The 21,635-nt window shown below is 41.8% G+C and overlaps 1 protein-coding gene across 1 annotated transcript in view; it reads left to right on the top strand.

Annotated features, from left to right (window-relative positions):
• Nucleotides 1-21,635, top strand: part of LOC137375984 (cystine/glutamate transporter-like) — a 225,706-nt gene that overhangs the window by 34,200 nt on the left and 169,871 nt on the right. The window contains exon 2 of the mRNA XM_068043829.1: nucleotides 1,717-1,843. Coding sequence (XP_067899930.1) covers nucleotides 1,717-1,843 — 127 coding nt within the window. The remainder of the gene's footprint in view (nucleotides 1-1,716; nucleotides 1,844-21,635) is intronic.

The following is a 21,635-nucleotide window of genomic DNA, read 5'->3' as shown; positions in this document are numbered from 1 at the left end:
GGTGTAATTGGTGTACCCCAGTAGTGTGGAAAGGGTCATAGCGAATCAATGAAAATCATTTCCATTGCAGAATAAAACTGGGTGCAGTGTAAAGCTGGCTTCCAATTTACTCTGTGCCTGTTCTGCACTGCTGCCGTAGACCAATAAACACCCCATTATATATAATGATTTTATAATACAGTATCAACCAGTCTGATTTGCGGTCTATTACTCATTTATGCCAAGGAATAAAATGTAGTAAAATTCAACAGCCGCTATAAATGATTGCAGTAAGAATCACATGCCATTAGTTGGCTATTTGACTACTGGGCATCATAATCAAGACCAATCCTTTATTTACTCAATGTCCATGCACGTGTACTTCCAGAAAGAATCATTGGGTAGTAGCTTGGAGTGGTCATGATAATTTGGAAGCTAAGCTGTTTTATAAGGTCCAGAGCAGTATACTATGTAATGTGTCAGTAGCAGTATTAAATATGAAGGGTCACTGAACTGAAATGTTAACTCTGCTTCTCTCTCCACAGATGCTGCCAGACCTGCTGAGTATTTCCAGCATTTCTTGTTTTTATTTCACGAGCAGAGTCTGTAGGTTGTGAGTTTAAGCCCCATTGCAGAATTTGAGCTCATAATCCAAGCTAACACTTCAGTACAATATTGACTGGATGGCATGTTGTCTTCTGGATGGCGTATTAAACTGAGGCCTCATCAGCCTGTTCAGGTGGACATAACAGATCCCATTCTGCATTTTAGAAGAAGAGCAGTGACTTCTCTGAATTTTTTAGCTAGCTTTCATTCCTCAAACAAAACAGATGAACTGTTTGCTCATCTCATTGCTGTTGCCATACTTGTCTACAAAATAACAGCAACTACATTTTGAAAGTAATTAATTGGCAGTGAAGTGCTTTGGATTATCCTGAGACTATGAAAGGTGCTATATAAATGCACGTCTAATGTGCGTTGTATTATGCTGCAGATGAGCTACAGCTTTTTGTAATCTGATGTTTTTTTTATGGCTGCAAGTAACTTATTATATGCATTAGCAGATAGTCCGTGGCATTGCTTCTGGTAAGTCTGAAGTTATAACCCTGACAATCTGTTGGGCAATCCCTGTAAAGGACATTGAAAACAGCAACAAATAGACTTTTCCATTGCTTCCCAGGGTTCCACCAGTCTCCCGCTGGAGTTAAAGTAAGACACTGATAGAAACCCTGTGAAATGCCTGGTCCACAATGCTTTATAAGGATAGGACCATTATACCAGATAATGTAGTGTGTTTTGTTTTGTTATCAATCTGGAGCTGTGTGTAACCAGGCTTCTCCCTTTAAGGCAATAAGTTCTGTTACTGTGAATGGCACACTCTCAGGTCAACTAGTGGCTCATTTCTGCTAGGGCCATCCTGAAGTCAATTATGGCACACTTGTTTCTCTCTAGATTTGCAGCAGCTAGTATATTATGAGCCCACCCCACCCCCTATTTCAACCCAATCTCACCTCTACTCCTGCCCCACTTACACAGTCAGTAAAACTAGCTGGAAATTACTGACACTAGAGGGGAGTCATTTGGATTTTTTAAAGATTGTTTTGCATCTGTAACAAAATCTTGAACTGAGATAGACATGTACCAGACGTGAGACTTTAAGCATTTATAGATATGTACAGAAGGATGCTTTGAGAAGTGGTTTATTTTTTTTCCCCCTCTGTTCTTTTTCGTTGTCAGGAGCACTTTCTTATGCTGAACTTGGAACAAGTATAAAGAAATCAGGTGCTCATTACACCTATATCTTGGAAGCCTTTGGTCCACTGCCAGCATTTGTTCGAGTCTGGGTGGAACTGATCATCATACGGTGAGTAGATTTCCAAAGTCTATCTACTTGCAGACGGGATGGTATTTGGACTGGAAGCAACTCACACGGAGACTACTTAATTGGCCATGTTGTCTCCCTCCTTTTCTTATATTACCTCCCAACAGAGAGGGCAGTATTACAATATGATCAGCTCTTCCTACACTCCACACTTAAAAAAGTGATTACCTCACAATTCAATATGTCTTAACAACACCTGCAATTTAACAGGTTGGATTGATTATGACCAGTAGAACCAGAGTAAATTACATGTAAAAAAAAAATTTGCCTCAAATGTATGTGTATAATGAAAATCATTATTTGACAAGAAATAATGAAAAGAACAACTTCTTTCCTGAATATGTATATGTACCTTGTGTTTTGTGTACCATTTGCATACACACAGTATCTAACTGCACTACTTCAAGAATTTTAACATACCATTTAATTGATTAGTCTTTTATTGGACAAAACTATACCATAAAAATAATAATACTTGACCTCTCTCGGAATTTCCCAATTCCTCTTTAAGTTCTTGCTTCTTCTTTCCTGCATACTTTCAATTAACCTATCTGGCTTCTTTCATTTTCTGCCTGGGTGTCTGCACTCATTTCCATTTCCATGAGATTGTCTCTGCTCTCTCAGCATCTCTGACTGTGTCAAACCTGAACTTTGACTCTGACTACTAACTCCATTTAATGGTTGGGACTGTGACATTGACTGAATAGTCTTAATCAAAGCCCTGACTCACTTTATTCTAGTGGCAGTATCTTTGATACTGGAAAACTTTCAATTTCTTTGTGATTACTCTTTTATCTTGACTTCCATTTTGCACTGTGGGAGGAATTTGGACTATAGGAGGGTTATCATGCCCTTGTTATGATTTCAGTGAGACCATTAACTTTAAAACACAAGATATGAACTCCCCAGACTAATTTAAAGAGTTACACGACAAGATTTCACATTTTAAGACTTATTATAACAAGTAAACTAAAAATCACCATGAATTAAATAATACTTTGTAAGTAATTAATACTCCAAATTACAAAGAAAGGTATTTTTCCTTCACTTATTATAAACACTTGAAAACCTCACACCACATTTGTACATTACGCAGTTCTCATAGAAGCGATATCCTTGCAGCTAAAACTCCCAAACTCCTCCCAGTTGCAATGGGTTGCATCTCCCAGTCTTTCTCAAAACTTTCGATCTGGACATCCATGAATAAGGCGATCTCTGGTGATCCTGTTGGTCTTTTCCCTCCGCAAACCTCAACTTTCAAATCAGATTCAAGTCTTCACAGCGTTTTGTTTTATCAGTGATCAGAGAGCAGTTGTTCCCTCTCTCTCTGTCTCTGTCCTGAGGTTGCCACTGCTGGTCTTTGCCTTCCGATCTTTCTTACAGCCTGGAGACTTCTCCAAGCCTCTAGAATTTATTCAAAATCAAAAGTTAATAGTTAATTGCTTTTTCAATCTACAGAGCCCAGAAGTTTGGTCACAGCAGAGCCACCTGGGCTTTCCTTTGTTTCCAGGTATTGGTAATTGTCACTCACATTTACATTGTCAGAGCTATTGACTCCTGGTTTACGATCTGAAAGTCGAGGAGGATGAAATCCATTGCTCTTCAGGTGTTATTACCCTTCTGCTTTTCAAAGGGATCTTTGATCTGGGTTCTTCGTTGCGCTGGTAACCAAAATCCCTGTCTTTTCCTTAAGCAGAGTTGATATGAAGCCACATGTCTTCTCTGACTCCAACTTACACTTCATCAGAAGTAACAGTTTTAAAACATAATCATGTTATGTTCATAACACTCTAATTTCTTTGGATTTCCTTATTCAAGCAAATGATCTACATGACACTGACAGAGTCTCTCTCGAATCTTTACTAGATAGGTGAATGCATCTATGACCTTCTGACTGGCATCGAACTCTCTAATATCATGATTCATCTTCACTTTGTCTTGCTTTTCTCTTAATTTGCTCCTACTATCAGGCTTAAGCAAACTAAACCTTATCCTAGGAATGTGTTTAAACACTAACTCATAAGGTGGGCAACCTGTTGTAGACTATGGGGCTATTCTGTAAGAGAAAATTGTCTAGCCTGCATTGAAGGGAAACATAGCAATCACTGTCTAGTTTGTCACCTGGCAAATACTTTTGTAAAGACCTCTTCACAATCTGCGCACTCTTTTTTGCACCACCATTCGATGCTGGGTGATATGGTGGTACCAGAGTGTGTTTGACTCCATTCTTACTCAGAAATATTCTGAACTCCTCTGACATAAACTGCAGGCCAATATCTGACACCAACACCTCTGGCAACCCATAAATTGCAAACCAACTTCCCAAAATCTCAATCGTTTAGGCACTTGTGGTGTTGGGCATAAACTAAACATTTGTCCACTTGCTATAGCTAGCTACCAAAGCAAAGTACTCTTTTCCTTCCACTTCAAAGAAATTGACATGTACTTGTTCCCGTGGTTTCCTTGTGTTTGACCATGGAATCAAAGGAACTTTGGGTGGATCATTTCTCATTCTGAGACACCCATCTCAACTTTTCACCATTTCTTCAATTTTTCTGTTTAACTTTAGATACCAAAGATAGCATCTTGCTACTGCTTTCATACGGACTATCCCTGTGTGCTCTTGATGTAGTTCCTCTAAAAATCTCTCTCTAAATTTGGCAGAATAATAACTCTTAAACCCCAAAGGAGACAGCCTTGATCTACACTCAGTTCATTTTTATGCTGGCAACAATTCAGTAGTTTCTCATCATCACACTTTAGGCCAGCCATTCATGACAAAATTTAGCACATTACTGAGCACCACATTCTTGTGAGTTTCTTCACTAATTTCTCTGGCAGACACTGGCCTGTCATTTGTGTATGCAAACTAATTCACAAGTAACTCAGTGGCTAAGAATGAATCAGTCTTCACGGGAAATCTTGAAAGAATGTCTACATTAGCATGATCTGCTGACTTACGATATTTAATATTGTACTGATGGGCCATCTGAATCAACGGCCACCTCTGAAACCATGCTGCCACAAGGAATGGTACCCCCTTCTTTGAACCAGATATGATTGTAAGGGCTTGATGGTCAGTTAAAGTAAATTTCCTACCACACAGGTACCTGTGGAACTCTGTAACACCGCATATGATGGCTTAACACCTCTTTTTCAACTTGTGAGTAATTTATTTCTGACTTCACGAATGTACATGGAGCATATGCTACAGGCCTTTCCACACCATCTTCCATTATGTGAGATAACACCACATCTAAACCTTTTGGTGAGGCATCACATTGTGTAAAACCAGTTATTTCCTGGAATTATAGTGGGCCAAAACAGCATCATTTATCAGTACTTTCTTCACTTCTTCAAATGCTTTCTGGCACTCTACAGATCACTCCCAAGCATTTCCATTTTTGAGCAGTTCTTACAGTGGGGAAAATGTGTTAGCTAAATCGGAGATGACCTTAGAATAATCCCCATGAATGTTCTAAGTTCTTCTTTGTTCTCTGGTCTCATTGCTTTCAAAATCCCCTCAACTTTCTCGTGTGTTGGGAGGATACCTTCACCATCAATCTAGTGACCCAGGTATGTTACTCTTGTTACAACCAGTCGAGGAGGGGTCACAAGGCCTTGTCCTTCCTCTTATTTGACCACAACAGGATTTATTCCTTTTTAAACAGTGGATATGCTTACCACTTCAGTGAGTGTTTTACCTTTTACCCTTTGTTATGATCATAAAATAACCAATTGGACAGGTTTTCTTGGGTTTAAGCAAGTAAAAGGTGAGTTTATTATACTTAACAATCTAAACCCAATCTTCATAAAATAATAAAATTACGCTACACATTCACACACACTCACACAAGAATCACATACACACAAATAGATTACAAAGCAATGAGGAGTAGATTTTGTGGTTGGATTATAGTCTAGAACAAATAAAAGTTTATACGGAGTCTTTGAGGTGGGGTGATTCCATTGTCTGCCGGATGAAGTTGTGTTCTTGAAGTCTTTGGCTGGGAGAAGTGCATTTTGTGGCTGGCCCACCTGGTTCAGGGTTTTCTTGGAAGCAGAATTGTAGGTGGCATTCTTCCCCGGTGTCTTTGTCTTGGATCCAGCAACCGACAGCTAGGCTTCGCATGCCCCAGTAGGCCTTCTGGAGAGAGAGAGAGAGAGAGACAGCCTTTCTGGCTTCTGCCCAGTTTGAGTTGCTGGCTTGTCTGCTTTGCCCAAGGGAAACTCGCAGCTTTCACAGAAATGGACAGATGGTCACACTACTGTCTTGGTGTATTCTCTGGTGAGTTCTAACAAGATTCAAGTTTAGGAATTTCAGTCTCTCCCTTCGCCCTTTCAATGTTAATATCCCTGAATGGATTTTTATGTCTTGCTAATGAAAGCAATCTCAGGTAGTTCAATCAATAGAGCAAGCCATTGTTTTGGGTACAGGCTCATCAGACATATGTCTCCTCTTTGATGTCTTAGAATGTGCAAGTTGTTCAATTGCAAATTGCAGTTGCCATCTTGACTGCCAGGTTTTTTTTATTTATTCATGGGATGTGGGTGTCATGGCTAGGCCAGCATTTATTGCCCATCCCTAATTACCCTTGAGAAGGTGGTGGTGAGCTGCCTTCTTGAACCGCTGCAGTTCATGTGGGGTAGGGACATCCACAGTGCTGTTAGGAATGGAGGTCCAGGATTTTGACCCAGCAACAGTGAAGGAATGGCGATATAGTTCCAAGTCAGGATGGTATGTGGCTTGGAGGGGAATTTGCAGGTGGTGGTGTTCCCAACCATTTGCTGTCCTTGTCCTTCTAGGTAGTAGAGGTCGCGGGATTGGAAGGTGCTGTCTATGGAGCCTTGGTGCATTGCTGCAGTGTATCTGGTAGATGATACATACTGCTGCCACTGTGCATCGGTGGTGGAGGGAGTGAATGTTTGTAGATGAGGTGTCAATCAAGCGGGCTGCTTTGTCCTGGATGGTGTCGAGCTTCTTGAGTGTTGTTGGAGCTGCACCCATCCAGGCAAGTGGAGAGTATTCCATCACATTCCTGACTTATGCCTTGTAGATGGTGGACAGGCTTTGGGGAGTCAGGAGGTGAGTTACTCACTGCAGGATTCCCAGCCTCTGACATGCTGTTGTAGCCACAGTAATTATATGGCTGTTCCAGTTCAGTTTCTGGTCAATGGTAAACCCCAGGATGTTGATAGTGTAGGTAACTGTCGGATTCCAGCTCTTTTTGTTTCATTAAAAGTTTAATGTAGGTTTCCAATAGATGAATTAAAAATATTTATTTGGCACAGCAGGTTTTCTTGATACAGTTGACACCATAAAGCAACACTTGTGCTTTTTTGCTTTGATGTCATACTCTTGAAGTTAATCTAGGACTTCATTCAACCTGACAATATGCGGCTCTTCCTCTGTCTTACTGCTAATTAGAATGTCATCTCAGAAATAGCACAATCCCTTCATCTCACTTAGTACCTGATCTATGACACTCTGGGAAAACTGCAGGAGCAGTAGACACTCCAAATAGGAACCTTTCATATTGGTACAACCCATTGTGTATATGGATGGTAAGCAATTCCTTGCTCTTGTCAGTTAATTCTAATTGCAAGTATGCATTTGACAGATCTATCTTACTGAATACCTTCCCATTGGCTAAATTAGAAAACAAAACCTCCCTGGTAGGCAGTGGGCAAGTATCATTTTACCTTTTATACTGTTTGGTTGTAATCACCACATGTCTGCTTTTATATCTATCAAAAAAAGTGCAGCCATTCACTGCTCTTCACTTTCTTAATTGCTCCTGATCTTTCTAACTCTTCACTTAATGCTTGTAACTGGGCATAAGGCACTGGTCTCACCTTGCAAAATGTCAGCTGTGTATTGTCCTTTATCTTGACTTCAGCCATGTGATGCCAAATTTTATAATTTCGCCCTTCTGGCTCAAAAACCACTTTATGCTCTCTTAGCACTTTCTCAATGTCAGACATACACTTACTGATATAAAAGCAAAATACTGCGGATGCTGGAAATCTGAAACAAAAACAAGAAATGCTGGATTCACTCAGCAGGTCTGGCAGCATCTGTGGAAAGAGAAGCAGGGTTAACGTTTCGGGTCAGTGACCCTTCTTCGGAACTCCGTAGATCCTGCTGAAATCTGGTGGACTTCACCTGCTGGCTCAGAAAAAGAACTTCCTTGCAAATTGCAACAATCTCTTTCTGTCATTTTCATGGCCGTGGCCTCATCGCAGGCCTCCCTCCACATCAGCTTATTGCCTTAATTCAGTAGCTTGGCCTGTATTTTATTGTTTTTCAGACTTCCTGCAAAATTGATTCTACGTTTTATCTCTAAGTTCGTGCCATGCCCATAGTCGCGGGACAGTTTCTTTAACTCTAGAATTTACTCCGCTACAGACTCACTTGGCAACTGTTTCGTCTGATGTAATGCAACTCTCAGTGTGATTTCATTCTTAGTTGTGCTGTAATAGGAGTCCAGAATCTCATTTACTTCAGCCACACTGGTGAGACACAATATCAAAGGCATCTGGCCCCATCATGGTGAGGAAGACAATAACTTTATCCTCAATCACCTGTTTTATTTGGTCTCATCCAAATGTTAAGCCTTCATTCATAATTATTACTGTCCTCTTTGTCAGTGTTGAATTCCCCCATTGAAACCAAATAAGCTTTTTGTGCCTTTTTTTTCATGCAACTACATACAGCACTCAGACTAAATTTGCATCTGCTCACAGTTCATATCTCCTGTGGTGCACAATAAATTACGATAGCCTCCAGCCTACGTATCGTATGCTGACACACTGATCTGTGCAGGAACGCGACATGTGCACACAGAGCAATCTTTCTCAACCGTTCAAACATCCTCAAATTTAACTTTAGGGGTTCCAGAAAGTATCACAATGTTCCCTGGTCCTTGATTGTTCCAATGAAACATTTAAAAAATCCATCCTATCCTCATCGCCATCTTTCTGTGGTGTTTGAACTGGAAATAGCTCACATAAAGTCGCTACTTAATTGGCCACGTGTCTCCCTCCTTTATTCAAAAAACCCAACAGACAGGGTAGTATTACAATATGATCAGCTCTTACCATATACTGCACAGGGGAACCACATCCTTGCATCAAAATGCTTTGTTCCAGCCTGTGTTTTTTTCTTATTTTGGAAGAGGTCCGCATCAGTTCAGAAATCTAAACCTAAGTGAAGTAGATGGATTTCAAGAATTCATAATCCTTTTAAATTTTGGCCTTACCTTTAAGAAAAATGGCAGAAGCAACATGAAAATTGGGATATTTTGCATTTTCTTCAGGATTCCTTGAACGTGTAGTAATGCATAATTGCTTGTTATGCATTTCTGATTATGACAGAAGGAAATGGCATGGTAAGTTTTGTCAATATTAAAAATACATTTTGGTACTGAGTTTCCACCGGGATTCACCTGCCAGTGAGAGAACCACTGTGGAGTTTCAGGGCCTGTACTTTTTTAATGTTGTCCAACATGAAGCTCATCCAGTTTTAGAAGTGTTTCAACTATTGACCACTCAGAATGTCCCAGCTAATCTTACAGACCATTGCCACAGCCATCCTGGGAAAGCTTACTGCTTCAACTGCAAAGATGAGGTTTAAAGGTCAGAGATCTAGATCACTAGGTTTCCGCCCTTTTAATGTTGCCCAGGATTCCTCAGGCTTTCTTGGAGAGAGGGAGAGGAGCAAATCTTGGCCACGTTTCTAGTAGGTGCTGGTCAATCCCATTCAAATGAGGTGAGAGAGGGTGCTCTGGGTCTGCACCTTACTTTTCTGACATGATGTCAGCTGGGGACCCCACAGTAGGGGTGTCTGAAGAACATGGTGCTGTGGTAGGTTCCTGGAGCTCTGCTGACCAGAAGGTCTGTAGGAATCTGAGAGAAGGCCAAAAATTTACAGGTGAGAATTGGTTTTAAGCTTTTTAGGGCCCCTCAGAATTCTAATCAGAGCCTTCATTTACATTGACAGCCAGAGGATCCCAACTACTCAGGCCAAGGACATATATCTACTGGTCTGTGAGGCCTGTAGCTGCCCATGACTTTCCTGTCCAAGGGCAATGCCTGAACCAGGGTTTTCCTCAGTCTCTTAAATGTCCTTGTACAGGAAGTATTGGTTATCCCTAGGCTGGAAAAGAGCAGTGTATTCCTGGTCAGTTTCTTCTGTCTAGTGCCAAGGTTTTGGGAGGTATGGGAAAATCTGTCATGTTCACTTCACTGATGTTATTGGGTGATAGTTTTTATTTTGGCTGTTGATCATCTCATGTGCTTTCTCTCATGCAACCCCATTTAACACACGGCCAGTCATAGGGTGCTACAAAGAACCTTTCAGCATTTGTGGTTAGTCAGGCCTTCATATATATTATTTGTGCCTCTGGGTCTACTGTCATGGCCTCCTTTATGAATTTGTGATATTTCATGAAGTAGTCCTCTGCTGATATGAGGTATGTGTACCTCAGTCATTAGATTCAGGTGTCAGAAGACTGACAGGTGGGCACAGCGACATCTGAGCTGCTTGATCTCCCTGGTATGTTATTACTCTCTTCCCAACAATCTCATTTATTAGGGAATTTCCATTGCGAAATGTACTGGTGTCACCAATCAAACTGTACATAAAAGAAACAGCAGAACAATTACCACAATGACTTCTGAGAACCACAGATGACAGCAGGGGGGGGAAACAAAGCAAAGAAAAAGAAAAATGGGGCAGCAGTATCCTGAAATCTGTTAGTTGAATCTAGTTATCACATCTTTTAAATGAATTTTGGTTACAGATTGATCTCCTAGTAACCATGGATCGCCTAGCAACCTTGGACGTAAATTGCACTTGGCATCCAGCACTCTCTAATGTCAGCAACAAGTTTGCAGCGTGAAACTATGTCACCCTCTTTTAATTCAGACATTACTCTGAAGTCTTTACCTTGTCCAGGCAAGAGTTTTCTGCCCCCCTGTGTTTCTTTAGAACTGGGCACACATATACAGTGCAGTCTCAACAGAGATCTAGCAGAACAGAACCCTGCCAAATTTCTCTTATCATTCTACTCAGTAAAGAGTCCATAAAGGGCACAATGTGGACAAAAATCACCCTCCATGTCTCTCAAAGCTAGGTTTAGCTGGTTTCATTTGCTATGTGTTTTAATATTCTATTTAGTATCTCAGCAGCACATGACAACTCCAGATCATAATGCTGAGGAGTGGGGAGTAACTTTCATCATTCGTTGGGAATGGAAGGATGCAGTATCAGCTGAAGTGCCTGATTTATGGGAAGGGAGAGCTGGCTGGGTGTATAACGGGTGGCCAATCCATTGCCAGTAATCTCTATTCTGTGCATTAGACAATCAGACCAATACTGCTGTAGTACTCCTGGACTCCTTTGAAAACACTCAGATAGTGATTATCAATTAAACAATCCTAATATTTGTTCAGCTGCTTCAGACGATGGCTGCATTGCTATGTGGCATATTCTAGATTTTGCTTGCTGACACATTGAAAAAATTCAATTTAAAACCAAAGTATTATTACAGGTGTGCTACTGTTTAACTGAGTTAACACCAATGATGTAAAAACATAGCAACATATTGCAATCCATCATTTGTGCCAGCCACAGATTCCTATGTGATGCTATTGTGTAGAGGCTGGAGATTTACAAATCCCTAATCAATAAGGGCAGAATGGCAAATGCCAGCAAAGGAATTTTGATCGTAACACCACAGTACAGCATTGGCACAGTGCTAATGTAATTCTAAAATATATTTTGAATCAACAATTATAGTTAAAACATGAGCAGCAGCTCCAAAAGCAAGACCTATAGCAAATAGAGTTGAGACCTTGTTTCTTGCCCCATTCACCACTCAACTGAAATCAGGAACCATGGCCAACTGGTAAAAATAAAGCACATCGGAAACATTACAACCTGTTTTTTCTGTCTTGAGATGCTGATGCACCTGCTGTGTATTCCCAGCATTTTCTGCTTTTGTATCAAACCCAAACAAATTGACTCAACCCTTAAAATTAATTAAGAGTGGTAACTTGGTACCTTTTCAAGGGCAATTAGGGATGGGTAACAAATGCTGGCCTCACCAGCAATGTCACATCCCATGAAAGAATATAAAAAATGTTTAATTAATACTGCTGAAAATGCATTTATCACAAAAAATAAGTACGTTAACTTGGTGTTAATCCTCCTGTGAGTAACCTAATTTTAAATCACTGAAAATGATTTTTTTTTAAATTACAAAACTATTCTCTAGTTAAGTTAGGGTGGAGTAGTCAGTACCTTAATAAATAAAAAAAAAAATTAAACCTTTTCAAAATGTTTACTGTCCTTGCACTCAAATGTTCCAGCTTAATTTTTGAAGCCTCTTTGAAGGGCTGAAAATGATCACAATTAATGGAAACTCCCAATGATGATTAATTCACCCTGGGGTTGTGGTCAGTTTTATAGGTGAGGCCTGCTTTTAGCACAATGTTTTTCAAACTAACAGACCTTTCAGTTATGCTGAACGTGATTTGCACTTAAAATTTGGTGATCTTCTGTACCAGTTACGTTGATTGCAGGGGAGTTGCGCCGAAAAAGCCAACGCAATTGAGCAGAAACCCCAGACCAAACTGCTTTAGTTTAGCCACTGGAGAAGTATGCATTAATTAGGAATAGATAGTGCAGATTTGTTAAAGGGGAGATACAAGAGCAGAGGAGGTGCATATTCATAAATCATTAAAGGTGGCAGAGCAAATTAATAAGGTAGTGAGGGAGGTTTATGGGATATTTGGCTTTGTAAATAGGGCATTGACTGCAGAAACAAAAAAGTCATGATATACTTTCACAAATCACTCAGTTGAAGTATTGTCTACAATTTTGAGCACCACATTTTAAGAAGGATGTCAAGGTCTTTGAGAGGGTATAGAGTAGGTTTACCAGGATGATACCAGCGATGAGGAGAGATTGGAATGGCTGGGATTGTTCACTTTAGAGCAGAGAAGGTTAAGGGGAGATGGTTAAGGGGCACAGTGGCGCAGTGGTTAGCACCGCAGCCTCACAGTTCCAGTGACCCGGGTTCAATTCTGGGTACTGCCTGTGTGGAGTTTGCAAGTTCTCCCTGTGACCACGTGGGTTTTCTCCGGGTGCTCCAGTTTCATCCCACAGCCAAAGACTTGCAGGTTGATAGGTAAATTGGCCATTATAAATTGCCCCTAGTATAGGTAGGTGGTAGGGAAATATAGGGACAGGTGGGGATGTGGTAGGAATATAGGATTAGTATAAAATGGCTGGTTGATGGTCAGCACAGACTTGGTGGGCCGAAGGGCCTGTTTCAGTGCTGTATCTCTAAATAAAAATAAATAATAGAGGAATTTAAAATTATGATAGGTGTTGATAGAGCTGGGAGGAATTATTTTCTCTGCCAAGTGGGCCAATAACTAGAGGTCATAGATTTAAAATAAAATAATTGGCAAAAGGACGAGAGGGGAAATGAGGAGAAATATTTTCACATGGAGGGTTGTAAAGATCTGAAAGGGTGATGGAATCAGAATCCAGAGGAACTTGCAAAAAGCAATTAGACATGTTTTTAAAGAAGACTTATTTGTCGGGTTATGGGGAAGAAGCTGGTGTTTGGGACAAAATTGGACAGCATTTCTACAAAGCTGGAACAGGCAGAAAGGGGCCTAATGGCCTGCTGTGAGATTCTATGAATCTATGATTCTCTGGTTGCTAAAAATGAGCTTTTACATGGGCAATGTTTTGAAGGTAAATGCATTTGTCAATTAACAAACATTAATGAGTGCCCTCTCTGAGTCTGACCCCTTATGTTGGAGAGAAAACTCATTTTATAAATTCATTGTTGTTTCAAAGTTGAGAACAATCAGCTCCTTGGTCGATTTTAAAGCTTACATACCTCTAAGGAGAGATTCAGTCAATGGTATTGCTGATTAAGAAAATCTTTCAGTTGGATAATTAGTGATGTGAGCCATATTCTGAGCAATTACTTTGGGAATCCAATACTCTACTTATTGTCAAAGCAAGTGTTTTAGGTATTGCATCATAATACTGATCCAGCTTGATTGGGTTTGAATTCAGTTCATTGCTTTGTATAACAATGTGCTATTACACATTGCGTTAACACACTGCTTCATCAAAGCTTATGCTTCCACCTACCTTATTCAAATAACACTTTTGCAGTCCATTGTTTGACTGTTCAACAAATGAGCAAAAATTACAAATATGTTTAAGTATTGGTTCTCAAAGAAAGAAGCAGTTCACTGCTGAACACGATCTGAATAATTGGCTTAAATTTGCGTGTGATCCAGTACTAGATTTATATCAGCTGACTTCAGAGCAAATGTAGTGGGGGGATTGGTGCAAATTGGGGAAAGTGCTATAAATAATAATTGCTAAAGCTGGAAATTGTTAGCAATTGCAACTAGTGTTAGTCCAAAATAGTAGTCTTAATCCAAAGTATTACAAATAGAAAATATTAGCACTAAAATAAATGACAAATTTTCAATGTTGTACCCATCCTAGAAAGTGTATCAGACCTGTTTGGCATTACTGAACTGTGCAATTCATGGTCATCTAATTGATAAATCAGTACAAATAAGCACACCCTTTCCTGTGTGACAATAATCTCCATGTATAACAAAACACGGCAGAAGTGGGAATTGTCCTTTAATATAATAAACTCCAAGGTGAATAGAAGCCAACCTACTGTTTCCCTACACTGTGCTTCCTTGGGGTACCTAACCATCTAATTTCTTCAATTCTAATGTTTCTCCTACATGCAACCCAAGGGCCAGTATCATGGGATAAGATAGGCTGTGATACAAAACATTCATGAGACTGAGGTGCTCCTTGTCTCATAGTAGCTTATGCAAGGGAGGGAGCTGATTCTGCTTGCATCTCTGTGGCTTGTGGCTGAGCGGCCTAATGTTACCTCCTACAGGAACTTGTATGGTACTGTAAGGGTGAAGACTGGATAACTACCATGCATGAAAAACAGCAGTCTCAGGCAGGTTATTTTCAGACACTACCATCCCTGGATATGCATCCCCAGTGCTCAGTAGCAGCTATTAGATCCTGAAAACAGTATAAGACAGCATCCTGTAGCCCACTGCCAGGGTCTGGAATCCTGTACACAAGGAACTGTCTAATCTGTTCCCTACTGTCACCATTGTTCCCCTTAATATCTTGAAAATTCCCATCCAATCACCCCTTAATCTTCAAAATTCCAGGGAATACAACCTTAGTTTGCATAATCTGTCATCTTAATTTTATCCTTAGATCTAGATATCATTCGATGATATCTGCACTGCACTCCCTTCAAGGCCAAAATACCCTTCCTAAGCTATGGTGCCCAGAACTGAACAGAGTACTGCAGATGTGGTCTAACCATGGCTTTGTATAGCTGCAACATGCCTTCTGCACGCCAGTATTCTAGTCCTCTAGATATAAAAGCCAGCATTTTCTTAGCCTTTTTGATTATTTCTGTGCCTGTCCAATAAATTTTAATGATCTATGTACATGAACCTCTAAGTCTCTTTGGCTTCCACTGCTTCTTGCTTTCCACCATTTAGAATGTTCTCTGATCTATCCTTTTTAGGTCCAAAGTGGATGACCTCACAGTTCTCTGCACTGAAATTCATTTGTCACAGTTTGCCCATTTTCTTAATCTATTAATATCTCTTTATAATCTTATGCTTCCATCTACACAACTTAATATGCCACCTATCTTTGTGTCATCAGCAAACTTGAAAATATGGCTGTATATCCCATCATCTAAGTTGGGAGTCATAGAGTCATCGAGAGATACAGCATCGAAACAGGCCCTTCGGCCCACCGAGTCCATGCCGACCATCAACCACCCATTTATACTCATCCTACATTAATCCCATTTTCCCTCTCACATCTCCACCTTCCCTCAATTCTCCTACCACCTACTTACACTAGGGACAATTTTTACAATGGCCAATTTACCTATCAACCTGCAAGTCTTTGGCAAGTTGTTAGTAAACACAGTGAATAGTTGAGATCCCAACATAAATCTTTGTTGGATGTTACCTAGTCACGTCTTCCCAATTACAGTACCTGCCTATTATGCCTACTCGCTGTCTCCTGCCACTCAGTCCAATCTAAAGGAACAATTCCTTTGAGCCCTAGCTCAAGGCCTGCACAGACTCGTGTGATTGCCGTATTTGTTCTTCCATGGTTGGCCAGTTTATCCACGCAGGAAGACATCATTGCAGTGCTATGCAACATTAACCTACTCATGCTTGAGGACTCCTCTGGTTTGCTTAGCATGCCTGTCAGTATATTGCACATTCTCTGCTGCTGTTCAATGATTATCCACTTCGTTGACAGACCCCGGGATGCAGCATCAGTGTCCAGCTAAGCAGAGCTTGGAGGGGGCTGTGCCCTCTGATGTGGACTTGTCACCACCATCTGCTCTTGCTCACTTGTGAAGTGTGAATCACCAAGTGAAAACCCAACTGTTTCTCTTATTGGTCCCACAAAAGTGTGAGTATCTGAGCTGTTGCGTGGTATATATGAGTCATATGATGGTACACCCTCAGAATGATTGAGCTGCTCTGAGGAATCGTCATCTGCGATCTCCATCAATTCCTGCTGCTGCAGGAAGGCTCTGTGAGGGATAAAAAAACAGGAATGAGTACTGGCAAGGTAAGAAATTTGCAACTTCTCATTATGAACATGATCATATTTCACTTGCTGTTGACATCAAGTTAACCTGATTGAATTCTGTATGACTTGTGGTTGTCTAACACTTAATGTTGTCACTAAGTAGCTGGGAGGTTCCCATCCCCAGCAGCCAGGGATGCCGTAACTCCACTGATCTCCAGTGCCTCATACTCTACAATTGTGAGTTGTGAGATGGCTAGAAGGCCACCTCTAGTTCTCTGCCTTTTCCTGGTGTTCTGTGCTATCTTCTCCTGAAAGGAAGGAAATAACAGACAAATGAGTGAGTGTAATGATGTGTGTTCATCCAATGGATGGAGAGCATTTGGTGAGGGTGTGTATCAGGGAGAAGCATGATATTGCATAAAAACGAGGGTGCATGTGAGTAGTGGATGGATAGATGGGGTTGTGAGAAAGTGAATAGATAGAGAGAGATGGGGCACCTACAAGATAAGTGTGTATGAGGAATGATATCATGGAGTAGCTTGACAAGGCAAAGTGAGGAGTTAGGTGATGCGCAAAGTAGAATGTAGGTAAATGTGTCACTGTACTCAACTTCCCTGACTTGGTTAGGTCATTAAAACGTTTCCTGCATCACATTCAGGAGCATGGCACTATGTTCCTGCTGCTCACCTCAACAGCCTCCAATTACTCCTTCTTGGTCTCTGCTACAGGTTTCTTCCACTGCTTGGGAATAGTATTGCCCTCCTATTCCTCACAGCCCCCAGTAGCACATCTAGAAAGCTATCATTGAAACCTTTACCCATTTCATTTACTTCCTCAACTTCCCCCTCTCTTCTCTTGAACTCCAACAACTCAAAGCTGCATCTTTGGATTGCCCCTTTAAATACTAGAGTTGAGATTGTATTATGTGGATCCTCATCACGACTGCTGCCACTCATTGGACACCAAACCCAGAACTAACATGGTAATGAGGTGAGTATTAAAAAGCTACTGACATGTGCTGAACATATTTCCGGGTTTTCCATTGATAATTGGACCTCCCAACCATGGCCCCCCCTTACTACCACAACCCACTCCCAGCCTGGTCTCCCAGATAAGACTGTGCTCTTAAGTTTGCAAATAATTAGTAGATGTAGTTAATTGATTAAATAAATAACAGAGGTTGAAAAGTCAATTCAGTTTTGTCTTGGTGATTCGGCTTTAACTGCTTGTTGATTATAAATTTACTGTTGAGATCAGTGTCTGAGTTTGATATAAATTGATGCGATTAATTTAGAATTAGACTCCCTTGATAACTGCAAATTAGCAGCATTACATAGCTGGTAGCTGGTCTGTTGAATAAATTAAAGTCGATGTAAGGGGAACTTTTACTCCTTCTACCTGGCAGATGCAAGGCAGAACAGAAGTTAAAATTGAGCAGCTCGATTTCCCTCCCAATTCCCTCCCACAGCACGTTTTAATCTGGCCACCTTTGCTGATGGCTGAGGTGCCCACCTGACTTAAGCAGAAGTCTCATTAATATACGCTAATCGTGGTCCTATGATGTTTGTAGGATCCCAATGACATTTTAACCAAGCGGAAAAAAAAGAGACAGTGGTTGCTGTGTTAGCATGCTGGCCCTCATCAGATTGCGAAACGTCTTGTGACATTGGTCTCCAATACTTGGGGGGGTGGGGGAAGGGGTGAAAGAGGTGACACCCAGGCCGCGATTTTGTGAGGCCCCCTGTGGCGGGATCGGGGGTGGGGCGCATGGAGTATCGTGACGGGTGGTGGGGGGAAGCAGGGCGGAGGGCCTGTCGCCACCTCATCGCCCAGCGATCTTCCCAGGGGTGGGATAGGCTGACAACGGCCTTCCCACTCAGAAGCCAGTTGAGGCCCTTAAGTGGCCTATTAATGGCCATTTAAGCGCCTCTTCCTTCTTCTGCTGGGATCTTACGGGTGGCTTGGGGGGAGGGGGTGTAGGCGGGGGAGGCCATTGCCGCGCAGGGAGGATGCCTTGTAAAATGAGGTGCCCTCCCTGCGGGCTTGAGAGTGGGGGAGTGTCCCTTCTTTGTGGGTAATTTGTGACCTATGGAGGACCCCCACCGGTAACAACTTTATCCCATGTGACTCCCTTCCACCTGGACTACACGACCACCCCCACCCCCACCCACCCTCGCTGGGGACGTCTGGACTGGTGCCAGCAACCCCACCTCACTTAACTCTGTTTCGGGGCTCCAGTGCTGGGCCTGGATCTGTGACCTCTGCAGTACCGGCAGTGGCCACCACTCATGGTGGCGCTGCCGATACTGCTGAGCTGCCAGTTCTCTGCTTGGCTGATAGCTCTTGGAGGTGGGATCTCCGTCCCTTTAAAGACTTTAAAGGGATGGGGATCCCACCTCCTGAAAAACTGCAAAAAGACCGGAGGATTGCTCCGGGGGACACGAAAAGACAGAGGCAGGTTTCCCCGCGCCTATTTGTTCCGGCTCCAGGAGCCCCACCACCAGCACAAAATTCATCCCTCAGTGTGGCTGCCACCTCCCTTCACGTGGCATGAGAAGCACTTCGTAAGCCTCTTTTGATTGGAAACCCAGCAATCTCCTCTCTCTCTCTCTCTCCCCTTTGCTGAAACTCTTCCACATGAGTTGGCAGGCTCATCATTTTGAAATTGTGCTCTTTTTCTGTTTAAAATATTGTTATGACTGAGAGGGGAGAAATGCACTGTTTATTCTAGTCCCACTTCTCCACAGGTCACAACATATATTTAAATTTTCCCACTTACCGATACGGTCAACTATATACTCCATTTTTCCCCAGAGTAAAGCACATCAACCAGGTTTCTTTAATAAACAGAAGAAAAATATCAGTTTATTATAAACTGGGTCCTAACCAATAATGAAGTAAAACATACAGACAAATTGAAATATTAAAGCCCCTTATTTATCCTAGCCCACACACACACACACACACACACACACACACACACACACATTCATGCACACCAGCTAACCAGGAAAATAAAAGGGATTTTTGTTTATCGCTGTCACAAAGAAAACAGAGGGAAGAAAAAATACTTAGGCTGAAAGGAAGGTATGGAAAGGTCCCCTTTGTTTCGGTTAGGCATTCCAAATACGTATAGGCAGCTGTCACTGGGATCTTCCCACAACAGTTCTTTCCAAGTGACGTTGAAGATCAGTTTGGGTAGGCTTTCCAAGAGATGCAGCTTCAGAGGCTCCAAATAGGTCTTACAGCAGGAATACAGCAACAAGGTTTTCAGCTCCCACACATTCGATATACAAGATTTCTCCAAACATGCATGGTTTCTTCAAATACAGGAGAAAATAGGAATCTGACACTGGAAATACAGGGTTTCTTTTCAAGACAGAGAGAGATGAGCTGGTATTCCCTGACAGGCAAAAAACAACTGTCTGTTGTAACAGTTCAAATTGAAACTAAAAGCAGTCCAAAAGTCCAGCCTCCTAACATCTATAAATCTTGACCTGTCACTTCTTTGTAAACATATCCCTAAGTCCAAAACAACCCCTGGTGGGTGATTATCCACAGACAGGTGCCTTCCAGTTAGACATATTTACTAGCCAAATCCAGGAACCTCCTGGTGACTTCTTCTTAAAAAAACACAAAGTTCAGCAATCTCTTCAAGATTCCAGATGAATCATAATTCCTATAAGTTTGTGAAAACACATTTTACAAAAGAAATAGAAGCAATCTCTTAACAATATTTTCTTTGTTTTTATCCCCTCTGCACATCACCCAGTGGAAGATATTCTATCAAAGTGGTATGAAACAAACATGAACTATCCAGTCCAGCTAATTGACAATCAACTTACTGAGTAAAACATTTTGCTACTTACCTGCTGCTCTACCAGCTTGCTGCTGCATTTTATTTTGCAAAGGTTTCAGTCTAATTTCCAAGCTGTGTTCCTGTTTTACACAGTATTTGCATGACAAAAGTGCCAATAGATATTGAACAGAGCTGGCTCAGATGGGATCAGCACTCCAGAGCATCAGCAGCTGTAATAGTACTGAAGACCTGTGCTCCAGCACTTGCTGCACCTCTAGCCAAGCTGTTCCAGTACAGCTACAACACTGGTATCTACCCGCCAATGTGGCAAATTGCCCAGATATGTCCTGTACACAAAAAGCAGGACAAGTCTAACCCGGCCAATTACTGCCCCATCAGTCTACTCTCAACCATCAGTAAAGTGATGGAAGGTGTCATCGACAGTGCTATCAAGCGGCACTTGCTTAGCAATAACCTGTTCAGTGATGCTCAGTTTGGGTTCTGCCATGGCCACTCAGCTCCTGTCCTCATTACAGCCTTCATTCAAACATTGACAGAAAGGCTGAAATCAAGAGATGAGGTGAGAGTGGCTGACTGCCCTTGACATCAAGGCAGCATTTGACCGAGTATGGCATCAAAGAGCCCTAGCAAAACTGAAGTCAATGGGAATTGGGGGGGAAACTCTGCACCGGTTGGAGTCATACCTAGCACAAAGGAAGATGGTTGTGGTTGTTGGAGGTCAATCATCTTAGCTCCAGGACATCACCGATCATCTCAGCTCCAGGACATCACTGCAAGAGTTCCTCAGGGTAGTGTCCTAGGCCCAACTATCTTCAGCTGCTTCATCAAAGACCTTCCTTCAATCATAAAGTCAGAAGTGGCGACATTCACTGATGATTGCACAATGTTCAGCACCATTCGCGACTCCTCAGATACTGAAGCAGTCCATGTAGAAATGCAGCAAAACCTGGAAAATATCCAGGTTTGGGTTGATAAGTGGCAAGTAACATTCGCGCCACACAAGTGCCAGGCAATGACCATCTCCAACAAGAGAGAATCTAACCATCTCCTCTTGACATTTAATGGCATTACCATCACTGAATCCCCCACTATTAACATCCTGGGGGTTACCATTGACCAGAAACTGAACTGGAGTAGCCATATAAATACCGTGGCTACAAGAGCAAGTGAGAGGCTAGGAATCCTGTGGCAAATAACTCGCCTCCTGACTCCCCAAAGCCATCTGCAAGGCACATGTCAGGAGTGTGATGGAATACTGTCCACTTGCTTGGATGGGCACAGCTCTAGCAACGCTC

The sequence above is a fragment of the Heterodontus francisci genome, chromosome 1, assembly GCF_036365525.1.
Source record: "Heterodontus francisci isolate sHetFra1 chromosome 1, sHetFra1.hap1, whole genome shotgun sequence".
Lineage (NCBI taxonomy): Eukaryota > Metazoa > Chordata > Chondrichthyes > Heterodontiformes > Heterodontidae > Heterodontus > Heterodontus francisci.
The sequence above is the reverse complement of the archived record's forward strand: the minus strand, read 5'-3'. Positions and strand labels throughout refer to the sequence as shown.